At 37.7% G+C, this 22035-nt stretch overlaps 1 protein-coding gene and 1 long non-coding RNA gene across 7 annotated transcripts in view; one reads left to right on the top strand and one right to left on the bottom strand.

The window, feature by feature from the left end:
* The window catches only part of ADGRG6 (adhesion G protein-coupled receptor G6), a 135240-nt gene that overhangs the window by 18219 nt on the left and 94986 nt on the right, over positions 1–22035 (bottom strand). For all 6 annotated transcript variants that reach the window (XM_050787337.1, XM_050787340.1, XM_050787336.1 and 3 more), the window contains exons 13-21: positions 21838–22009; positions 19985–20125; positions 17229–17348; positions 15625–15670; positions 14133–14239; positions 10446–10573; positions 9481–9749; positions 8189–8285; positions 5450–5733 (exon numbers count right to left, since the gene is read on the bottom strand). In XM_050787337.1, coding sequence (XP_050643294.1) covers positions 5450–5733; positions 8189–8285; positions 9481–9749; positions 10446–10573; positions 14133–14239; positions 15625–15670; positions 17229–17348; positions 19985–20125; positions 21838–22009 — 1364 coding nt within the window. The remainder of the gene's footprint in view (positions 1–5449; positions 5734–8188; positions 8286–9480; positions 9750–10445; positions 10574–14132; positions 14240–15624; positions 15671–17228; positions 17349–19984; positions 20126–21837; positions 22010–22035) is intronic.
* On the top strand, positions 7799–9670 carry LOC126952635 (uncharacterized). The gene is made up of 3 exons (XR_007724968.1): positions 7799–7888; positions 8895–9041; positions 9572–9670. It is a non-coding gene; the product is annotated as an uncharacterized LOC126952635 (long non-coding RNA).

The following is a 22035-nucleotide window of genomic DNA, read 5'->3' on the forward strand; positions in this document are numbered from 1 at the left end:
AAGAATCCTGAAAGATTAAATGGATTTTTTAATATGCTTGAGTCAAAGTTTTGAAGACATAAACAAATATGACAAGAAATCTATCAAAAGTAATGTATATGCCCTGATATGGTTTGGCTGTGTCCCCACCCAAATCTCATCTGGAACTGTAACTCCCACAATTCTCACACATCACAGGAGGAACCCAGTAGGAGGTGATTGAATTATAGAGGCAGGTTTTTCCTGGGCTATTCTTGTGATAGGCAATGAGTCTCATAAGATCTGATGATTTTAAAAATGGGAGTTTTTCTTTACAAGCTCTCTCTTTGCCTGCTGCCATCCACATAAGATGTGACTTGCTCCTTCTTGCCCTCTGCCGTGATTGTGAAGCTTCCCCAGCCACATGGAACTGTAAGAGCAATTAAACCTCTTTCTTTTGTAAATGGCCCAGTTTTGGGTACATGTTTATCAGCAGTGTGAAAACAGACTAATCCAGTAAATTGGTACCAGAAGTATGGTGCTGCTGAAAAGACACCCAAAAATGTGGAAGCAACTTGGGAACTAGGTAACAGGCAGAGGTTGGAACCATTTGTAGGGCTCAGAAGAAGACAGGAAAATGTGGGAAAGTTTGAAACTTCCTAGAGACTTACTTTAATGGCTTTGACAAAAATGTTGATAGTGGTATGGACAATAAGGTCAAGGCTGAGGTGGTCTCAGACGGAGATGAGGAACTGGTTGAGAACTGGGGCAAAGGTGACTCTTGGTATGTTTTAGCAAAGAGTCTGGTGGCATTTTGCTCCTGCCCTAGAGATTTGTGGAACTTTGAACTTGAGAGAGATGATGTAGGGTATCTTGCAGAAGAAATTTCTAAGTAGCAAAACATTCAACAGGTGACCTGAATGCTGTTAAAACTATTCAGTTTCAAAAGGGAAACAGAGAAAATAAGTGGAAAATTTGCAGCCTGACAATGCTATAGAAAAGATAATGCCATTTTCTGAGGTGAAATTCAAGCCAGCTGCAGAAATTTGCATAAGTAATGAGTAGCCAAATGTTAAATATCAAGATTATGGTGAAAATGTCTCCAGATCATGTCAGAGATCTTTGCAGCAGCCCTTCCCATCACAGGCCTGGAGGCCTAGGAGGAAAAAGTGGTTTCGTGGGCCAGGCTCAGGGTCCCCATGCTGTGTACAGTCTAGGGACTTGGTGCCCTGTGTCCCAGCTGATCCAGCCACCACTAAGAGAGTCCAAGGTACAGCTCGGGCTGTTGCTTCAGAGGGTAGAAGCCCCAAGCCTTGGCAGCTTCCATGTGGTGTTGAGCCTGTGGGTGCACAGAAGTCAAGAATTGAGGTTTGAGAACCTCTGCCTAGATTTCAGAAGATGAAACGCCTGGATGCCCATGCAAAAGTTTGCTGCAGGGGTGAGGCCCTCATGGAGAACCTCTGCTAGGGCAGTACAGAGGGAAATGTGGGGTCAGAGCCCCACACAGAGTCCCTACTGGGGTGCCACCTAGTGGAGCTGTGAGAAGAGGGCCACCATCTTCCAGATCCCAGAACGGTAGATCCACTGACAGCTTGCACTGTGTGTGTGAAAAAGCTGCAGACACTCAATGTCAGCTTGTGAAAGCAGCTGTGAGGGAGGCTATACCCTGCAAAGCCACGAGGATGGAGCTGCCCAAGACCATGGGAACCCACCTCTTGCATCAGTGTGACCCAGATGTGAGATATGGAGTTGAAGGAGATCGTTTTAGAACCTTAAGATTTGACTGCCCTGCTGGATTTTGGACTTGCAGTGCACCTGTAGCTCCTTTCTTTTGGCCAATTTCTGGCCATTGGAATGGCAGTATTTACTCAATGCCTGTACCCCCATTGTATCTAGGAAGTAATTAACTTGCTTTTGATTTTACGGGCTCACCGGTGGAAGGGACTTGCCTTGTCTCAGATGAGACATAGGACCGTGAACTCAGAGTTAATGCTGAAATGAGTTAAGACTTTGGTGGACTGTTGGGAAGGCATGATTGGTTTTGAAATGTGAAGCCACGAGATCTGGGAGGGGCCAGAGGTGGAATAATACGGTTTGGCTGTGTCCCCACCAAAATCTCATCTTGAATTGTAACTCCCACAATTCCCAAGCATCATGGGAGGAACCCAGTGGGAGGTGATTGAATTATGGGGGCAAGTCTTTCCTGGGCTGTTCTCCTGATAGTAAATGAGTCTCACAAGATCTAATGTGTTTAAAAATTGGAGTTTTTCTGCACAAACTCTCTCTTTGCCTACTGCCATCTATATAAGATGCGATTTGCACCTCCTTGCTTCCCGCCATGATTGTGAGGCTTCCCCAGCCATGTGGAACTGTAAGTCCAATTAAAGCTCTTTCTTTTGTAAATTGCCCAGTCTCAGGTATGTGTTTATCAGCAGTGTGAAAACGAATTAATACATGCCCTGACACCACAACAGACCCAGCTCAAACACTTGCTCCCACACATCCCACCTCCATAACATTACATGGTGACCCTGCTGACTTTAAGGTGCTCCCCTGCAAGCTAAATCTAAGAAGGACTAAAATATGTTTAGCATAGTTTTAGCTTTCAGGATGTTGCTCTGCATTCTAAAGCTTTAGCCATTGTTAAATATTATAATGACAGGCATCCATTAACTATAATATTGTATTAACAAGAAGACTCCTTACTCTAATCATTCTAGAAAAGTAAGAGTTTAATGAGCAAATCAATGATGAGTATTTTGTAGCAGCATGCTTCCTAAATTTCCCTTGGCTCTGTGCACATCTCTCTAGCTCTCCCATCCCCACCACAGTCTAAAATACTGGACCACCTCTTCCCCAAACACTGTGAGAGTCTCCTCCTACCTGCTCTGCCTACAGATACTACTGGGCAACTCTAATCCATTCACTACATTATGTCCAGCTTTATCTTTACAAAGTGCACATTGAATCATGTCACCCCCCCACGTCACTCCACCTTTCAAAGACTTCCTATTATGTTTGTAAAGATTGAAATACAGAGCCTTCTGGTCTAGTCCTTGCCTCTCTGTTGTGCCTCTCTGCTTTGTCACTATCTTGCCCCTTTGGTGTTCTCAGGATATATGAGTTTCCTTTTAATACCTTGAATATACATTGTAATCACCAACTACAGCAAATTTTTTGCACATGAAATGCCCAGTATCTCAAATATTCTTCTTCCTACTCTTACTCCCATCTTTCTCCTAGTTAATTCCTATCGATCCTCCTGATTGCAGCTTAGATATCATGTTTTTTTGTAAAATGTTCTCAGTGTCACATGGTAATTTTTATAGAGCAATATATTTAATTAACCTGTCTCCCCTACTAGAATATAAATTCCATGAGGCAGAGGGACCACATCATGATTTTTGCTGGAATGACAAATATCAAAAAGAAAAAATTAGATAAAATGTAGTTTGCCTCCTTACTACCTGAGTTCATTTTGCATTCACTGAATCATTTCTTTAAGCTGTCTGAATTCTACAGGCTTCTTTTAACAAAGCATATACTTCTAACAACAAAGGCTCTCTTGGAAGGTTCTGAAAATGACTCAATGATAAAAACCATTAAGTACATTTCCATAGCATCCTAAGAAGTTTCGGCACAAGTCTGGGCAGCAAGCAATTGTTGGTAGACTCCTGTGCTCTGCATCACTGCTTTTTAATTTAAATTTTCTTTCTGGGAGGTGTTTTAATATAACTAAATGTGCTGAAATCTGTTCTGCATTTATATGATTTAAAATTAGTCTTAAAAGTCAATGATTTATGAAGAACACTGAGTTGATGATGGTTTACAACATTTTTCCCTCCTGACAGGGGACCCATGCTGGGAAAAATAAAACATCCCAATTCTCATTAATGGAAACAGAGCTGAACAGACAACTATAGCTGTTGAAGGTTACTGAAACTGCCAGGAAATTCTAAAAGCAAAACCAAGGTTGGGCTGGCAGATCAATGTGCCTTTTATGTACAATCCTGAAATATAAAACCATGGAATTTCTAATGTTAATGGATACTTTTGTCAATATTTATTCAGGCACTTTTATGTTGTATATTATAGAAGAGAGTAAATAGAGGAATACTCACTTTATAGAGCTAGATCCCAATAAAGATGTATTTATATGCTACATACTCATTTTCCAATTTTTGGAGGTGCACTTAAGGCTTATTATTCTATTGACTAAAGATAGCGAATCTGCATATTTCCTTTGTTATAAGACAATGAACCTGAATAAAATTTGCTGAAGTAGTTAATACATATTTATGCCAGAGGCATCTCAGATTGGATTAGGCCATCCCCAAAGCCTCTTTCTCCATCTAGCAATCCATTAATTCACCAATCATTAAGCACCTACCATGTGACAATTATTTTTTGCACTTCACAAGCTAGTGGAAGAGCATGGGAGATAGGCAGTAACCAACTGTCCCCTGCAGGTAAGTACAGACTTTCTTAAAACACACCTGCAGGGAGTACCCACCTTGGCACCTCATTTGGTGAGTAATACAAATCTGCTTTCCACCCCAGCTCAGATATATTCAGCAATTTCTTCCCCAGACATCTACAACTGCAAGACCAATAGCTTCAGTCAAGCCATTTGCACTGCTCTACTCAGAAACATTCCAAGCATTCTAATTTCTTTTGGAGTGTTGGCCTCATGGTGCTTCTGCACATTAAGGCGTTTCATCAACACTACAGGGTATATTCACAAAATCTTAAAGAATGCCATTTAATGATCTAAAAAGACAATTTATATTCACTTAAGCTCAAAAGCTAAATTTATTATAGAATACACTATGGTATGTATTATGGAATAAGACGTATGACTGCAAGCTCTTTGAAGGAAGCCCAGTATTTTTATGCAAAGCAGATCATTGACAAATGTTTGTTGAATTGTTGAACTGTGAAAAGTTCAATATATCTCATAAAAAGATAAAAGTTTCTAAACTACAGTGTTGGTATTTATTCTGAAATCAAAGGAACCAAAAATCAAGGTGAACTGCTACTGTTCTTACATAGACTCTAAAAATTCTTCTGGCCATCAATGGTAAATCTACAGGGGACAAGGATCTATAAAGAGCAACAACATTCAGCAAAACTGTGAGGAAGGTAACTTGTCTGTGTTTCCCTTTAAACTCCCTGTTCAGTTCTCAGCTAGATACTTCCCTTGCTCCATATTCATTCATGAAATAATATGCATTTATGGAGTACTTACTGTCTGCCAGGTACAGTGTTCTAGGTGCTTGGGATATATCACTGATAAAAAGGTAGAATTAACATTCTACCTCATTTATCTATTCAAGACCCTTTTAACAAGTGACCACAGTGCACCTGGAACTATATTCAGCACTTGAAATAGTGACGCAGAAACTTAACATGGCATCTGTCCAAAAGTGAAGCTGCTTGCTAATATGACAAAATTAGAAAGCAGAGACTATTCATGTACAATTTATCTTACCTTGTAATGAATTGAAGATGGAGAAGAGGTACATGAAGGCGATATTTAAGGGGCCCCAGGCAAAGAATGCAAAACCCCACGTCATGCCCAACAGAAAGGTCAAGCTAACCACACTGCGCAGGTTCCTTAACACTTCTTCTCTCAGGGTCCGGTTGCTTCTCTTGCCATTCCTCCCACAGATCTGCACCATTACCACAATGAACATGGCAATGTTTAGAAAAAACATGACTCCAAAATATCCAGCACAGGTCACATAAAATATGACTGGATCCTGAATCCAACAGCTTAAGAAAAAAGAAATGAGAAAGAAAAAAGATGTATTACCATGTCCTGTTTACCTAAGACTCTTCTCAGCTTAGTTTGGGCTACTGCAGATTTTCCTCTCAAATGCCTTTAGAAAGTCACTTTACTTTCTTGGACCTCAGTTTCTTATTCAATCTCTTCATAGGTCTTTTGTTCATTTGTTTTTGGATGGCCATTGTCTTACTATCTAGGTAGACAAAGAAGACAAGGTGGCTTCCTGAATTCTGAGTTGATATGAAAACACTTTGGTTGACTTGCTCCAAGCCATGTCTAACTTCCTTTTCTCTTGGGTGCCTGTACACTAAGAATGGGAAATTTAAAAACTCATTTTTGGTCTCCTTTGTATTTAAGGAGTGGCCGAATGACATCGTTTTATAAAGTGATATGAAAGTAGAAGTCTGCCAAAGGATTTTTGGGAGAGCTATTACTGGTAGACTCAACTGGCAAAGCCCTTATTCCTTCTTCCAGCTTCAAACGTGCAAGTGAGCTATGGAGCTGCAGCCAGCATCTTCTGTCCAATGACACAGTGGTCAAGCCACCTGCAGAGTTGTTGGCCCTGACATTTTTAGCCACAAAATCAATACCAGTGATTGCCACTACCGTGTTTCTTGTCATGTGCAGAGTAAACTCCTACTCACTTAAGTCACAACTAGTTGTGAGTTTGTTACTGTGGTAAAATAATTGCTACTAATATCATTGCTGTAGATGAGGCAAGACCTTATTATAATTGAGATTAATATACAGATGCTTGTCATGCACAATTACATAGCTTACAATGATTACAAAACATCCCAGTGATATGGAGAAGAAGATACTTGATACTTAGAATATATAGACTGGATAGTAGATGAAAGAAATTTTAAAACTGTATGATATGCAAAGTTGTCAAATAATACAATTTGCAGATGTCCTAGTGCCTAATCAATTCTATGGAAATTCTTAAGACACCTCGAAAATTGGATAAATGATTTAAAGCAATTACATTCATCTTGAAATTCTAGTAATTCATCTTGAAATTCTAGCACAAATGGTTATTATTCTGGGCCATGTCTTCCACGTTGGAACAAAATCTCCACAAAGGCAAAAGCTGTCCTGCACATCTTTGAATTCTAGAAACTAACATGATTCTTGCATATAGTAAATTATCAACGAATGAAATTTCCTAATGGTATAGTAGTTTACTAAATAGTACTTTAAAGTTCTGAATGAGTTGATGAACATACTTCTAAATTCTTTTATTTAGAAATTATTTATTGATTTCTACTTTTAATGTATGTCGTTATAAATGTTCCTGAAACAATACAGATTGTCCCTAGAGCTAACGTTTCTGTTACACATAGAAGTTCTTCTAAAATTCTGGAATTCCTGACCTAACCCCATTATTTTTCCCTAGTTCTTGTGGGGTCTTTCGAGTGCCACTTTACAAATATATGAGAAGGGAAGACTGTGAAGGAATGGGACAGAGATTGGATAAGTGATGTAAGCGGGTTTGTTTGTTTTTAAGATGGAGTCTCACTCTGTCGCCCAGGCTGGAGTGCATGGCACGGTCTCAATTCACTGCAACTTCTGCCTCCCAGATTCAAATGATTCTCCTGCTTTAGCCTCCCGAGTAGTCGCTGGGATTACAGGCGTGTACCACCATGTCCAGTTAATTTTTGTATTTTTAGTAAAGATGGGATTTTGCCATGTTGGCCAGGCTGGTCTCGAACTTCTGACCTCAGGTGATCCACCCAGGTTGGCCTCCTAAAGTGCTGGGATTATAGGGGTGAGCCACTGCGTCCAGCTGTTGTAAATGTTATCCATCCATGAAATGTGCACAGATATGTGGCATTGTGGGTCCCATTTCAGAAATAGGCTCTTTATTCATTCAGTAATTTTTTCAATCAACATATATTTAATTGAATACCCATGGTGGATTAATAAAATATGAGAGCAGTAACTGCCCAAACTGAACAATACAAAAACCTTAATCTCAATGATCTCACAATCTGAAAAGAACTTTCAAAATTGTTTAAGAACTTGCTGATCTCTCCATTCTCTAAATTTCGACATAACATTCCCATTGGCATTGAATCATTCACTCTCTGTCTGATACTGCTATTTAACTCTCTTGAAGATGTGGGTGAGTCTGAGGAGGTGAGAGTGTTATGAAATCTTCTGAAATAGAATGGGTCTTCCGAGGCTAAAAAAACAGACTCTTAGGTATTTTCTCAATTCTTCCATATGACAGAGTACAATGTTAATATGAAAAAGTGTCTCAAACATTTCAGGGCATTCAACTGAATTAATCTGTGGTGTAGCAGAGACTTTGGCAGTCATGCGAATAAACATTAACCTTTTAAAATGAAAGCCCTGTTATTGGCATGGAAATTAACTAATGCTAAATTTCAGGAAACAAAGGATATCTACTCATCACAAAAAGTTTTTATTACTTACAATTCATCACCTTTTTCTTTCCCGTAACTTTCTTTTCCATAGACTTCATTTTTGTTTCTGCTCGCTAGAACAATTGACACCACTAAGGCAGGCAAACCTGTTAGAAAAACACCATGACACAAACTCTTTTGAAGCATCTGAAACTGCTTCATAAGACAGCTAATGAAATGTAAAGAAGAGAGATAAAAAGAAGAGAAATGCAAGCAAGTCAACATTCCATATCCCAGATTCAAACTTCTTAGAAATGGCAACTTGGTTAACAACATAATCCCCTCCTTGGGGTTCAATGTCCAACTCTAACTGGCAACAATCCAAACCTACTCTTAAATGACAGATATTTAAATAAAATTCTGTTTGCTTAGTGGGACTCACTAGAAAACCAGAACCTGATTTGTATCAAATCTAGCACTAGTGAATGTGGTTTCATTAATTAAGAGTGGCAGAGTTTAGGCAGACAAGGTCATTATAGCCTATTCTGCCTCCTTCTATGTAAAGAAAACTCTTTAGAAAAAGGGGAGGAAAAGCAAGGGGGTTATAAAGTCTTTGTAGCCTTCTCTCTCCAGAGATTAAGTATTTCCATGTATATTTCAGTGGGGAAATTCTATGGCAGGTGTGCCAGGTCTCCAAAGAGTGCGCTTATTGCCTCCTGAGGTGGTTTTGAAGGTCTTGAAAATATCTCTCACTTTTATATTTCCATCTGAAACAGACCTGTGAGAAAGCTCTAAAATGCCTGACTCAATATGAAACTTGCAAAAACAAAGGAACACAACAGAAGATCTCAGACAGGTTAATTCAACCACCTATGTCTGACTGAGGACTCATGTTATTACAAAAAGTTCAAGGCAATAATCCTGTAAGTATTCTGGTTGCACACGCAAGAACAACATTCTTTCTCTGGTTTCCAAGACATAGGCATGTGTCTGGGGATGAGTGTAACTAGCCGTCTGAGCTGGCCTTTGTATTTTAAAGCATCATGGGAAAGACACCACTGTCTGCCAGCTGCTTCTTCAGACTTGGGTGGGCTGGCTCTGGGCTCGGGAAATAAGTTTGTGGTGACTCAGGAGTGAGGGCTTTTCCTTTACTCGTGTATACAGTGAGTGCTGTTGATGAGTTTTAAAAAATAAAGTTGTGAAGATGTCCCTTCCTTAGGCTATGTATAGCTAGCCCATGGCATTCACAATTTTGAGGTTCCTCTTAATGGTGCTATTTTTTTTAAATAAGAATTTTTCCTATGAGAATCTGGTAATTTTCATGAGGGAAAAACAAAGCCAAAAAAAATTGAAGAGGCTTACCCCAGCCAATGATGCAGAATTTTAGAATGTATCGGCGAATGTAAGTGTTAAATACTTTAACTAGAGCAATGTACATGTGAATTGCTTCTAGCCCCATCCAGGTAAAGGTTGCCAGAAGGAAGAAATGCAACAGGACTGCAACAGCAATGCAAAGTCCATCCACATTGAAGGAGGTGATCCAGCCATCTAGGAGGAAGAGGAGATTCAGGAACAGCAGGGCTGCACTCAGGTTCATCAAGATTTTGGAGGGATAATCCCTTCGCAATTTCCTAAAAAATGAAAAAAGGAATCTATGACAGAACTAATACTGTATATCAATCTTATAAGCACAGACCTGTATAAATTCATATCTTACACAACCCTGCAATAAGATAGGTAGCACCACCTTTCTGATGTGGTTCTGCTAAAAGGAGGGGCTAAGGATATTTATGAGTATTTGGCAAGTTATAAAGACTTTAAAAATATTAATTTACTTCAAAATTATTTCCAATTGTTTATACAATTCCCAGTTGGGTTTCAACAGAATTTTTTTTAATCCAGGAAAAATTCTAGAGTTATAAGGATGACATTTTTATTAAAATATAATTTCCCTAAATTATTTGAACCTTCTTGATTTCTAATGAGTTAAGGATCTTAAAAAAATTGTTTCAGGACTAATTTTATAAGATTATAAAACAAATGTTTTCATGTTTTGCAATACAGAAAGCACCTTATATAATTTTTACTTACTTGAATGTTAATCATTTCTAACAGATTCAAATGCATTTTTTAACTAGAAATACAGTAATTATAAATTAAAATTCTATAGCTAGAAAATTCATGTTGCATAATATATTTTATGAGAAACATGAACATTAGCATTGAACCACCCTACAGTGTATAAATGTTTTTCAAAGCCGAGGCAATTTTCTTATTCACATTTGGAACAGTTAGCAAAGGGTTTGGCAGATTAAAAAAATACTTACTCAAAAGCAACATATGTCAGGAGAGTTGCTGCTGAAAAAATAGCAGATATTCCACACCCAATATAGCTGATGAAAGTGAGGACTTTAGTGTTTCTTGCATCTAACTGTGAGGCACTTCTTGGAAGGTCCTACATAAAACATGGGAAGCAGCTGTAAGAATCTCTCTTCTCATGAGAATGGTTCTGTTTCACCAGAAAGTTCACTGTTAACATTAGAGCAGCTTACTCTCAGGGACTAAAACCAACAGTGTAAATCAATATTAAAATTTCCATTTATTATATTATTTTCAATCAATAAATAAAAGAAAAAAAAGAAACATTACTTCTGTAAGCGGTTATACATTGTTTTTCATCATTACCTTCTTTCCCAAGCTTTTTGCACACCGGTATAACCTGAAGATCAAAACCACCAGGACCGTCAACAGAAACTGGAGAGGAGATGGTTGCCTTGCATAATAAACCATCAGGCCTATTCCTAACAATTGCAGGGCTTGGGGCACCAGTTCAAATGGAGACCCTGGTAGTCTATACGGTCAAACCCTCAAGACTTTAGGTTCCTTGCCAGTTAGCGAGTAGCTCAGCCAGAGGCTGTGCTGGTGCGGTGACTGCCATGCTCTACGGGTGGTGCGGAGGCTCCTAATCCTGGTCATTTCAATGCTTGGTATGTATGAGGTGGGACAGTCTTTATTTTCATAAATGAGATGCCACTAAGAGTTTTGGGGGTCATAGACTTTTTTATTCCTATAGTACTGAAAGGATATAATTTAAATTGTTCGGAGCTGTTGTGGAGTGGAAAGAAGTAAATACTTTCCAGTGTATTAATATAAAGTATTAATTTCAATGTGCTAAGGGAGACTTACAAAGTCTGGACTTGGTAGGAAAATCTTTCTCCTTAAATGGGGGATTGGGATAGGAATAAATCTTGAGGTAAGACCAATCACTCAATCCTGGTTGGAGGAGAAAGGTACCTCCATTATATAGATGTTCAAAAATGGAGTGTTCTTAGAGAAGGGATGTATTGAATATCTAGTGTAAACTTTTACATTTTAAATTATGGAGAAAATGTTTATTATTTTTCCTTCTATATGTGAATTGTCTTTAATTTTCATCGAAATGCCAATAAAATCTGCTACTCACACACAGGCCTTAATTTGTGTGTTTCTGTGTGTGTGTGTGTGTGAGAGAGAGAGAGAGAGAGAGAGAGAGAGAGAGAGAGAGAAATGTGGGTTAGTCTCAGGTTTCACTGATGCAGTAAAGAACAGGTACAGTATCTCTGCGACATCAAGCAACGTACAAAGTGATGGAATTCAGCAGAAGCAAAGGCTCAGAGTCTGAGGGGGCTTCCCCTATCTTCTTATCCCAGGAATCCCTTAAAACACTGGGATAACACAGGACACCCAAGGTACATGGGAGGGGTTTGAGTCGGTGCCACTTGACTCACAGATAGGCTACCTCAACCAATGATTCATCAGCCCAGAGAGATGAATCATGGTTTTGAGAGATTGCTAAGTGATGTGTCACAAATCCTTGAAAAACCTATGACTTGCAAATCACAATTAAATCCAGAATTTCAAATAGAAACTAAATAAGGCTATTTATTGATACAGATTTATACACAATTTCATGTTGTTTTGTTCTTTTAGAGAATGAAAATACGAAAACTTTTATGATATAGCCAATATGAAAATGTACTAATCTTCATGAAAGCCAGTTTTAGTACAAAGAACTGTAGCAGAAGACATTAAATTCTGAAAATATTTGTAGATCAGAAGATATAATTATAGGTATGAGGTGCACTGCTTTAGCATCTCATATGGTGAATTGGTGAATGTGTCATGGGACAATGCAGACTCTGAGAGTATCTTATACACGTGAATAAAGAGTTTCTAAGTCAAGAAAAACTCTTAACAAAATCTTGCTGGTCTGGAAAAACTGAAAAGAGAACAACACCAAAAAGGATACATTCTGAAAAGATTTTCTACCAGCAATTTTTAATATTACAAAAACAGACAAGGTGGAAAATGGAAAGATAGCATGAACGATGCTTATCTTCATATACATACATACACATAAAATTAACCATTCAATCAGATGGCAGCAGAAAAAAAATACATAATTACAAACTCATAATACAATTTAGACAATATATGAAGGAACTGGCCATGTGAAGTCATGAGCAGGCAAACTCTGGCTGCATATAATTCATCTCTGAAGACTAAATTTTGTTACGGTTATCTATTTAATATTAGACTTACAGCATGCACACAGTTGAAATATTTAAATGAATTAAGCTAAAGCTTACATAGCTGAATGAGTGATCATGAAAAATAAGTGGTCTTTGAAAGAATGTCTGCTATCACTTTTGCAGAAAAGAGAACATGGAAGGAAGCGGAACTTTCTTTTATAATTACTTAAGGAAAACATGCAACAGTTAATTGTTCATTTTCACGCTTTGGCAGCAAAAGCAAAATACTTGTATTTAGATAGTTAAAAAGGTATCTTTTATGATTCGTCACCTTTTTAAATGACTTGTTCTTATTCCACAGAGCATTTATGTACTTGATTGTCAGGAAAATTACAACTTGCAAGGTTGCCATGACAATGGCCATTTACATAGGCTGACTAGATTCATGAGCCAAATACTACATCCCACAGATCCTCACGGCTTCCTCCCAGTCCCCACAGGAAGAAGGGTGCAAGATTTAAAGGCGGGAATAAACAAAACCTGACGTCTGTGATTCTAATTTGAAAAGCTTTGTTGCCTCAGCTTACATTACTCCTATCTCCTATTAAAAAACAAATGTAGTTTGGTCCCTTTATGAAAACCATACAGAAATAAAGGCTATGCTACAACCCAGAGTGTACCTTAAAGACCAGAAAAGTGTCTGCAAAATCACAAGTATACCGGATAAAAGGTAAAGGTATAAATCTATGGATGAGTTCAAACAAGTCGCTGGATGTGTGGTGCATCTTAAAATTTGGTGAGATAAGAAAAATACAATGATGCAATCTAATTTTTGTTTAAAACTGTATGGCAAGCTGGCTAATAAGATAAAACAGGAGCGTGGAAGAAGGAAGGAAAGAATGATATAGAGGCCTAAGAATGACAGAAACATCATAACCATCATCTCTCTTGCAGCTCTGAAGTCTCCACTCTAACCCTAGACACTAGTCTGTCCTAACAAACTGCAATCTCTAGGAGGGAGATCACGTGGTGCAGTACCAGGTACAAAGTAACGTTCAAATACATTGAGTGAGTGATAACATAAGAAAATTTTTTTTTGATCACACTATTCACAATTCCCTTCCATGTTAGGAACACCCAGTATTTTCTTCTTTAACTTTCTCTCCCTCCCCCACTTGTCTCCCTGTCCATCTCCTTGATACTGTTTCTCTCTTAATTAAAAAGTTTCATGGGGATTTTCATGTTTCTGAGATTATTTATCATCACTGTTAATGCTACAGGATAAAAAAAAGGGAGAAAGTTCTTTTCTATAATTACTTTCACGTATTTTTAATATGTGATCTTTGCTAATTAGATTCTTTATTAAGAATTAAGATTCATGGTACAGATGAAAACTAATCAGGAAATAATTCCCAAAATACATAATCTAAAAATACATACAAAAAGGAGTATGCCATCCACAGTTATAGCATGTCAAAACGAGCTTAGAAATCCCCCCCTTACCATCAGAACTCCAAAATGTGTGAAGTGGTTACACAGACAGACCGTCTCACTTGCATCTGAATCTCTGTGTGCAACACATCCTGACGTGTTCCACCCTCCAAAACTTTCTGTTGAAGGAATCAACAAATGGTGTGAAAACAACAGGTCAGTGTCTTCTCTATAATGGATGAGACCTTCTATAGAGAAATTTGCCTCAGTCTCTTCTGCCATATAGAATTTATCTATAAAATGGATACCATTATGAAAGCTTTCGATGCTTAGAATAATTTGGATTCCTACAATCGTCAAATGTTAGTTCTGGGTGGGCAGTTAGAGGTGATCTAATCAGTGGGTTCAAACTCGAGAGTTCCACAAATGCTTGATTCAAGTTTAATTTTTAACATATTTTAAAATGAACTTCCATATAAAGAATACTCCTCTTCAAATACATTACACACTAATGAACCAACAATTTTTTTCTGAGGGTTAATCTACATTTTCATGAAGACATAATAACAAAGAAAGTTTGCTTTCTTGGAATGTGCTATTTATGTACACAGCAATCATTACTGGTGGTAACTGATAGTAAATGGCTTGAACCCACCTTATCTGACTTTTATGGTATAAAACGGAATATGAGTAACACATAGTGTCAATGTACTGAATCCTTTTATTTAAAAAAGATTTTAAGATATAAAGTGATACTTTTAACTATGCAAATGAGTAAAGATCTTCTCAAAATTATGCAACTAAACCCCTCCACCAAAAAATACCTGTCTTGCTGTGACAAGGACTATCAAAAAAATTTTTCACCCTTTTCAGGCTGTTTTCATCAGCAAAGCAGCCTGCATTGATATCAGAATGAATCTGGCCACAATAATCCTCACAAGGGGACAAACAGAAGAGGCTTCTTTATTTGTACTTCCTTTCAAAGAGATTTCAACACCTTATGCCTACTGATTGATTCATCCCTTAATTTTGCCTTCCTTTCTTGATAGTCAAATCTAATGCTGCAGGCTGTTCATCTCTTTCAAGTAATACATGTCCATTATAACCATTTCTATATTTACATTCCTTTAGTGTGCTTCTCACCTCCCTCATAACTAGAGGTCTGGAAGCTGGATTTTAAATTGTCTGCCTTACATATATCAAATAATCTCCTCAAATGTGTCTTAGAAGAATGAGATTAAGTGCGCGTCTACTTTCGTCAAAAGTAGCAATAAAATTGTATGCTGTATTTTACAAATAACTGATGTTAAAGAGGCTGTTCAATTGATAAAATGAAAGAAAACACAGTGAAGTCTGCCTATTTCTTCTTGAAATGACTAAAAAGTTACAGAAATTAGAACTGACTTTCCAAGCTACCTAAACTAACTTTGTAACTCATTTGCCATTTACACTTACATTGTGACTCACTCTGGTTTGGGGTGGAATTAAAGGAAATGGGGGTGTCTAACAATGTTTAAAATTCAGTTGTTATCTATATTAAGACAACCAGTATTTTAAAACTTACTGTTTTTGTTCAGATCCCAGAAGGCACAGATGGGATGATGCACTTCCTATATTAACACAAGAATAAACATGTGAAATTGTGTTTAAAATGCCATGATTTAAATATGGCAAAAAAATAAAAACACAAAGGGTTTCACAAAGAAATAGATTAGTATTAACATGCCAATTCAACCTAAAAATGTCAGGCAGGATCTTCTTCTCTCCCATAGAGAATTCAAGCAAAAATCAACTCTAACTTCATGAGGAATCACACTAACTACTCATTTATCTGTAGGTTACTACAAATGTCCCATCACTAAATATATTGATTCTACTCTCATTCTCAGCATTTAGAAAAGCTCTTGACACTAAAATTTCACATCATCTTCAAAATTCTCCTTTATGTCTGGGTATTTACATAAACAAATTGAAAACAAGGACTCGATGAGACACCTGTAGACTCATGCTCACAGTAGCATTATTCACAAGAGCCAAAAAGTAGAAGCAACCCAAGTGTCTATCGATGGAGGAATAAACAAAATCTGGTATATACATACAATGAAATACTCTTCAGCCTTAAAAAGGAAGTCAATTCTGACAGATGCTACAACATGGATAAACCTTGAAGACATTGTGCCATGAAATAAGCTAGTCACAAAGGACAAACACTATATGTCTCCACTTATATGAGGTATTTAGAGTAGTGAAATTAAGAGACAGAAAGTAGGATGATGATTGCCAGTTGCTATTGAAAGGAGAGAAGAGGCAATGGGTATTTAATGGGAGAACAGTTTCAGCTGGGGAGATGGACAGTGGTCACGGTTGCATAACAATGTGAACACAATGCTATCGAACTGTACACTTAAAAATGATTAAGATGATACATTTTATATTATGCATGTTGCACAATTTTTAAAAATCTTCCTTCATGAATGAAAGGGCTGAAACAAAGGAGGCCAAAGTGTTGAACACAGAAGTCTAAGATGGTTCGTGACATAGGAGGCTAGATCTTAGGTGACTTGGCTTTCAATCCTCAGCACACTCGTTTCCGGCTTGCCTTCCTGCCTATCTAATACATGGCAGAATCATGATGACGGCCCTTTAGAAAAGTGAGAAAAACCTGTTCTTGGGCCATCTGGGACAATAAAGAACTTCCATCTAATTTTATGAAACAAATAGATGACAAGGGTAATGAAGCAACAAGAAAAGCAACACTTGCAAAGACTAAACAACTGCTAATCTCTCAAAAAATAAGTCCACCCTCCCCTGTTTCTTTCATACACAGAAAAACAAAGAAACAACAATACATCTATTGGCAGAATTGTGCAACTACATCTGCATCTAATTTATTTGAAGCAATATATGTTGTATCTTAAAAAAAGAAGTCCTTCTCTTCACTTCCCTTCTCTTTCTGATTATTGAGTCCTAGATAAAACTAACTTCTCCAGCTGCTTCAATTTACTGTGACTTTAAAGCACTACCTGACCAGTTGTTCTCTCTTTATGGAAAACTGGGTCCTACTCCACAAAAAAGGGTCAGTTACTTTTTAACATGTAGAAAAAAAGGCCCCATTAGTATCTTAAATAGTCCACCTCTGTCCAAATGCTTTTGGGAGCATTTTCTTACCTGAGTTCTTGTATGTTTGATTTTTATTTGAACAGGGTCCTTCAGATTCTGGATAGTAATGTTTCCAATACTGCACGCCATCACATAACTCACTAAGGTTTTTCTTTGGGGTCCTACATCCTTTTAAAGAAAAAAAAAATCGCGTGTATCAGTCAGAAGTACACACTTTTATTTTAGTTTGGTGCTCCAAAATAAGCAAACTGTCAGTAATTTTTACACTTAAGATCTTCAGTTCTAGAACATCCTGTTTATCACATCAAGTTGCTGGCTTTCCTGAAGGAGGTTTGCTACTTCCCTTATTATAATAAATACATTGAGGGAACGCTGGGAGCCAATATTGTAAGACTGAGTTCATAAAACTACATTCTTGATTGTGGTGACTGATGTCAGCCAGTTAACATCTGAAACAATGCAGACTCATAAATAATATAAACTCATAAAAAGCTGTGAAACAATTAGATCATTTCCCTACTCCAGAAAATAGATGCTGTTTTCTTTCAGAGAAGTATAAAGAAAATATGGTGTGAAAAATAAAAGCAATACATCTTTCACATCCATGCCAACAGCTTGACATGTTTACTAACTTATACCTAAAAGTAATACTGGATTCAAGTCCCATCCAGGACATCTACCTTCTTCTCTGATTGTTTCCTTGCCAGCATCTGCGGGTTTCACTAAGGAATAAGGCTGTCAGGAAATCAAATCTGTCCCATAAAATGGTTTGGACCAATAAGCATTCTCTTCAGCAAGTTAATCTCTATTTTTTTCTTTCCCTTGTATTTCTTGTCAAATCTCCTGAATTTCTCTTTATATCATAGCTTACAAATCAGTTGTTTTGGAATAATCACAAGATAAATTCTAAATAAAATTCAGCATCCAGAATATAGCTTTTAACTAATTTTGTGTGGTGGTCACTATTAAATTCAGCTATTAAATAGTGATACTCAGCCTTTCAGTAAAACACAAAACAACACCATCGTACCTTGCCCTCTATGATAGAGGAGCACCACAGAATCTTTAAAGTTTTTTCATTCTCCAGTAAACTAACTTTAGAAACTGAACATATGCTTCCTTTTTTTTTTTTTTTTTTTTTTTTTTTTTTTTTTTTTCTTAGAGACGGGTCTATGTTGGCTTGATTGGTCTTGAACTCTTGGTCTCAGGCAATCCTCCCTCCTCAGCCTCCCAAAGCACTAGGATTACAGGTATGAGCCACTGCACCTGGCCAGATATGCTTCCTAGTAACAACTTTGGTAGGGAAATACCAAAGGAGAAGGAAACAATGATGTGGAGATGACTCAAAACAATGACAGATCCTTGCAAATCTAAGAGTTGCAAATTTAAGAGTGCAGGACTAAACCTTCCCCCTGCACTGGACCCCCTTTCTGTACCATTCACACTTTGTGACACCTACTGCATTTTTATACTAGTTTTTTTTTTTTTTTTTTTTTCTGAGACGGAGTCTCGCTCTGTCGCCCAGGCTGGAGTGCAGTGGCGCAATCTCGGCTCACTGCAAGCTCCGCCTCCCGGGTTCACGCCATTCTCCGGTCTCAGCCTCCCGAGTAGCCGGGACTATAGGCGCCCGCCACTGCGCCTGGCTAATTTTTTCTATTTTTAGTAGAGACGGGGTTTCACCATGGTCTCGACCTCTTGACCTTGTGATCCGCCCGCCTCGGCCTCCCAAAGTGCTGGGATTACAGGCGTGAGCCACCGCGCCCGGCCTTTTATACTAGTTTTAAGGTAACATTGTCATACATTTTATATTCCATAATTTTTAAAACTGCAGTTGTATATGTTTATAGGTATTAAATCCTTCAGGATAAATTACACGTTTTTATATAAAATATATAAATTGCATTCATATAAATCACAAAATTTGTACACAGCTGGTTCCTAAAACATTTGTTGATAAAACTTTTAAATTTTGGAATTAATTACTGTCAAGGATTCCATGGTATTCTTTTCCTTGAATATATCTCTACTTGGCTGTTCCTCTACACATGACATATAAAGGCAGATCTACTACAAACAATTCTCTGGCCTTGAGACTTGCTATTTTCTTTCATATAAGTCACATTGTTCAATATGCAATGATATCTTGAATTTAACAGATAAGTTTTATTTTTTAAAAAGGGTCCAGCAAAACTGCTCTCCATCAGGTTGTACTTGTAAAGGCAAACAGAGGTCACCAGTGTTTGCTGGCAGTGGGCCTTCTAGAATCTAGAAATGATGCCAATAAAAATGATAATATGTGCTTAGCACAATGCCATCCTACTCTGCGGATGTGTAAAGACCAAAGGTCACTTGAAATACTAATGGGAAAACTGATTAAAGCCAAGAATGCTGCTCATTATGTAAACAGTGCTTCCTGCTGAATTAGAGAAAAAAAAAAACCCTTTCCTTTGGTGTGCAATTTCTTTAACTCTAAAGGCCTAAATGATTGGAGAGCATAAAATATTTAACGAAAGTAATAATTAACAGTCATTTCTTCACTAATTCAATTTCTAATTGTTTAATGCAAGCCTTAGCCTAATACTTGAATTATTTTAAAAACTGAAGTACATACAACTTGTTAATAAGCATATTATCTGAAATAAAATATTTAAACAATTATATTAAAAATTTTCATTTTTGAAAATGCAGTAAATTTTTCTAAACCTTCTGATATATTTCAAAGGAATCTAAACTTTTGTTTTTTTCCTTTGAGCAAAGAAACTTCGTTAGCAATTGAAAAATAATAATTTAATGAATGTGCTTACCTGGAAAAGTCCAGTTTTGTTGAAGAAAGTAAACTGTGCTCTTCTGACTAATACAGAATCTTCTTGACTTAAATTCTCAAGTAAGTTTGGAGGCAAAATTACAGACGCCAGTGGATCTACTTGTCCACTCTCAAAATCCATCTGTCACACACAGAGATATATTGGTCAAGTAATCATAATTAAATGGTAATAACTTTATTCCACATGCATAGTCAGGAGAGTGAACAATTGCAAGTTCAAATTAGCCAGTACCAGGACTTCCCTTTGTATCTACAGTAGTCACTGCAACTCCTGGATAAACCCCTACAGACAGAGCTGTAGATCTCATTTGGGTTTTACATGTGTGTCAAAGGAGAAAATGCATTGATTTTAATTAAGACATAGGAAGAAATCTACAAATCAGTCAACATTTTCAAGTATAAGAATTAGATTTACCAGCAGCAGATTTTGAGGTTTTCTCAAAACACGTAGTGAAAGATAATAACTATGGGAGGAAGGGGCGAGGGAGAGAGAAAGAGAAAGAGACTGAAGTTAACTTGTTTATTTCAAACTGCATTAAAATTTTATGAACACTCTCAGATATCATTTTTCCTGAAACCATAGCTCAAGACCAAAGAAAGCTTTCTTGCAAATTGTCTTGGAATAAGACTGAGGTTGACTGAGTTTTACTCTTAAAATATGAAAGAGAATTACCCAAAACAGCCTGCAGCCTAATGGAGAAAAAAGGTCTTGCCTGTATCCTGATTTCAGGCTTTTTATATTTTCAGTTTGTTCTATCTAAACAGTTAAAAGATAGATTGCGCTTCACATACTGTACTCTACCAGGTCAAGGACAATGCTTCATTGATTTTGTTTGCTCTGGTGGCTAACAGTGTCTGGTATGTAGTAGGAACTTGAAAATTCTTTGCTTACGCATGGCTTGAACATGTTGAAAAAGTTCTCCACAATCTAGCCCCAGCATATGTGTCCAGCCGTACTGTCACCTGCTATCTCAGACTTCTACATCACGTGTTCTCAAAGTGTGATACTTAGACCAGCAATGTCTAAGGAACTTGCTAAAAGTGCAAATTTGGTGGGCCTAACCAGAACCTACTAAATCAGAAACTCCTGGAGTAGGTCCCAGAAATCTGTTTTAACAAGTTCTCCAGTCCTCCAGAAGATTCTTTTTTTTTTTCTATTGAGACAGAGTCCTGCTCTGTCACCCAAGCTGGTGGGAAGTGGCATGATTTCGACTCACTGCAACCTCCATCTCCCAGGTTCAAGTGATTCTCGTGCCTCAGTCTCCCAAATAGCTGGGATTACAGGCATGCACCACCACGCCTGGCTGACTTTTTTTTTGTATTTTTAGTAGAAACAGGGTTTATCATGTTGGCCAGACTGGTCTCGAACCCCTGGCCTCAAGTGATCCACCCACCTAGGCCTCCCAAAATGCTGGGATTACAGGCATAAGAGACCACACCCAGCATTCTCCAGAAGATCCTAATATTCAGTTTCAGAACCACTGGCAAAGATAATGCACCATGCTTCTTTTAACCTTGGGGCCCTTAAAGCTCTTTCCTCTAACTGAACTGATGCTCACCCCAAGTATGGTGGTCCCTACTCATGCTTAGCTCCAGTAACCCCTCTTGTAGAAGGTAAGCTGACCTCCCCTGTCACCCAGATTATGAAAGTATACTCACTCTGAGCTCCCACAATACCTTATGGCTACTGCTCTAGTTAAACTTAACCAACATTCAGACCTGCTTGCCACTTCATGGACCAAGACCTCTTGGAAGCAGCAACCGCTAAGCGATCGGCAAGTTTTTATATGTCTAAGTAATTAATTAAAATGAAAGAAACCACTGGCTCATTACCTGGAAATATGATTCATTATTGCTTGGAAGACCAATGCTAAAATTTGAAATTGCATTTGTCCCTGGTAACAGGGATGATACGCCAAGAGCCAAGTTCCGAGTTGTAATATTCACATGTGATGTGCTATTTAGGTCTATCTTGAAGGCCAATTCATCAATTGTTTTTAAAGCTCTAAAGAAATGACAAAAATACCACTA

The sequence above is a fragment of the Macaca thibetana genome, chromosome 4 (genome assembly GCF_024542745.1).
Source record: "Macaca thibetana thibetana isolate TM-01 chromosome 4, ASM2454274v1, whole genome shotgun sequence".
In the NCBI taxonomy this organism is placed as follows: Eukaryota; Metazoa; Chordata; class Mammalia; order Primates; family Cercopithecidae; genus Macaca; species Macaca thibetana.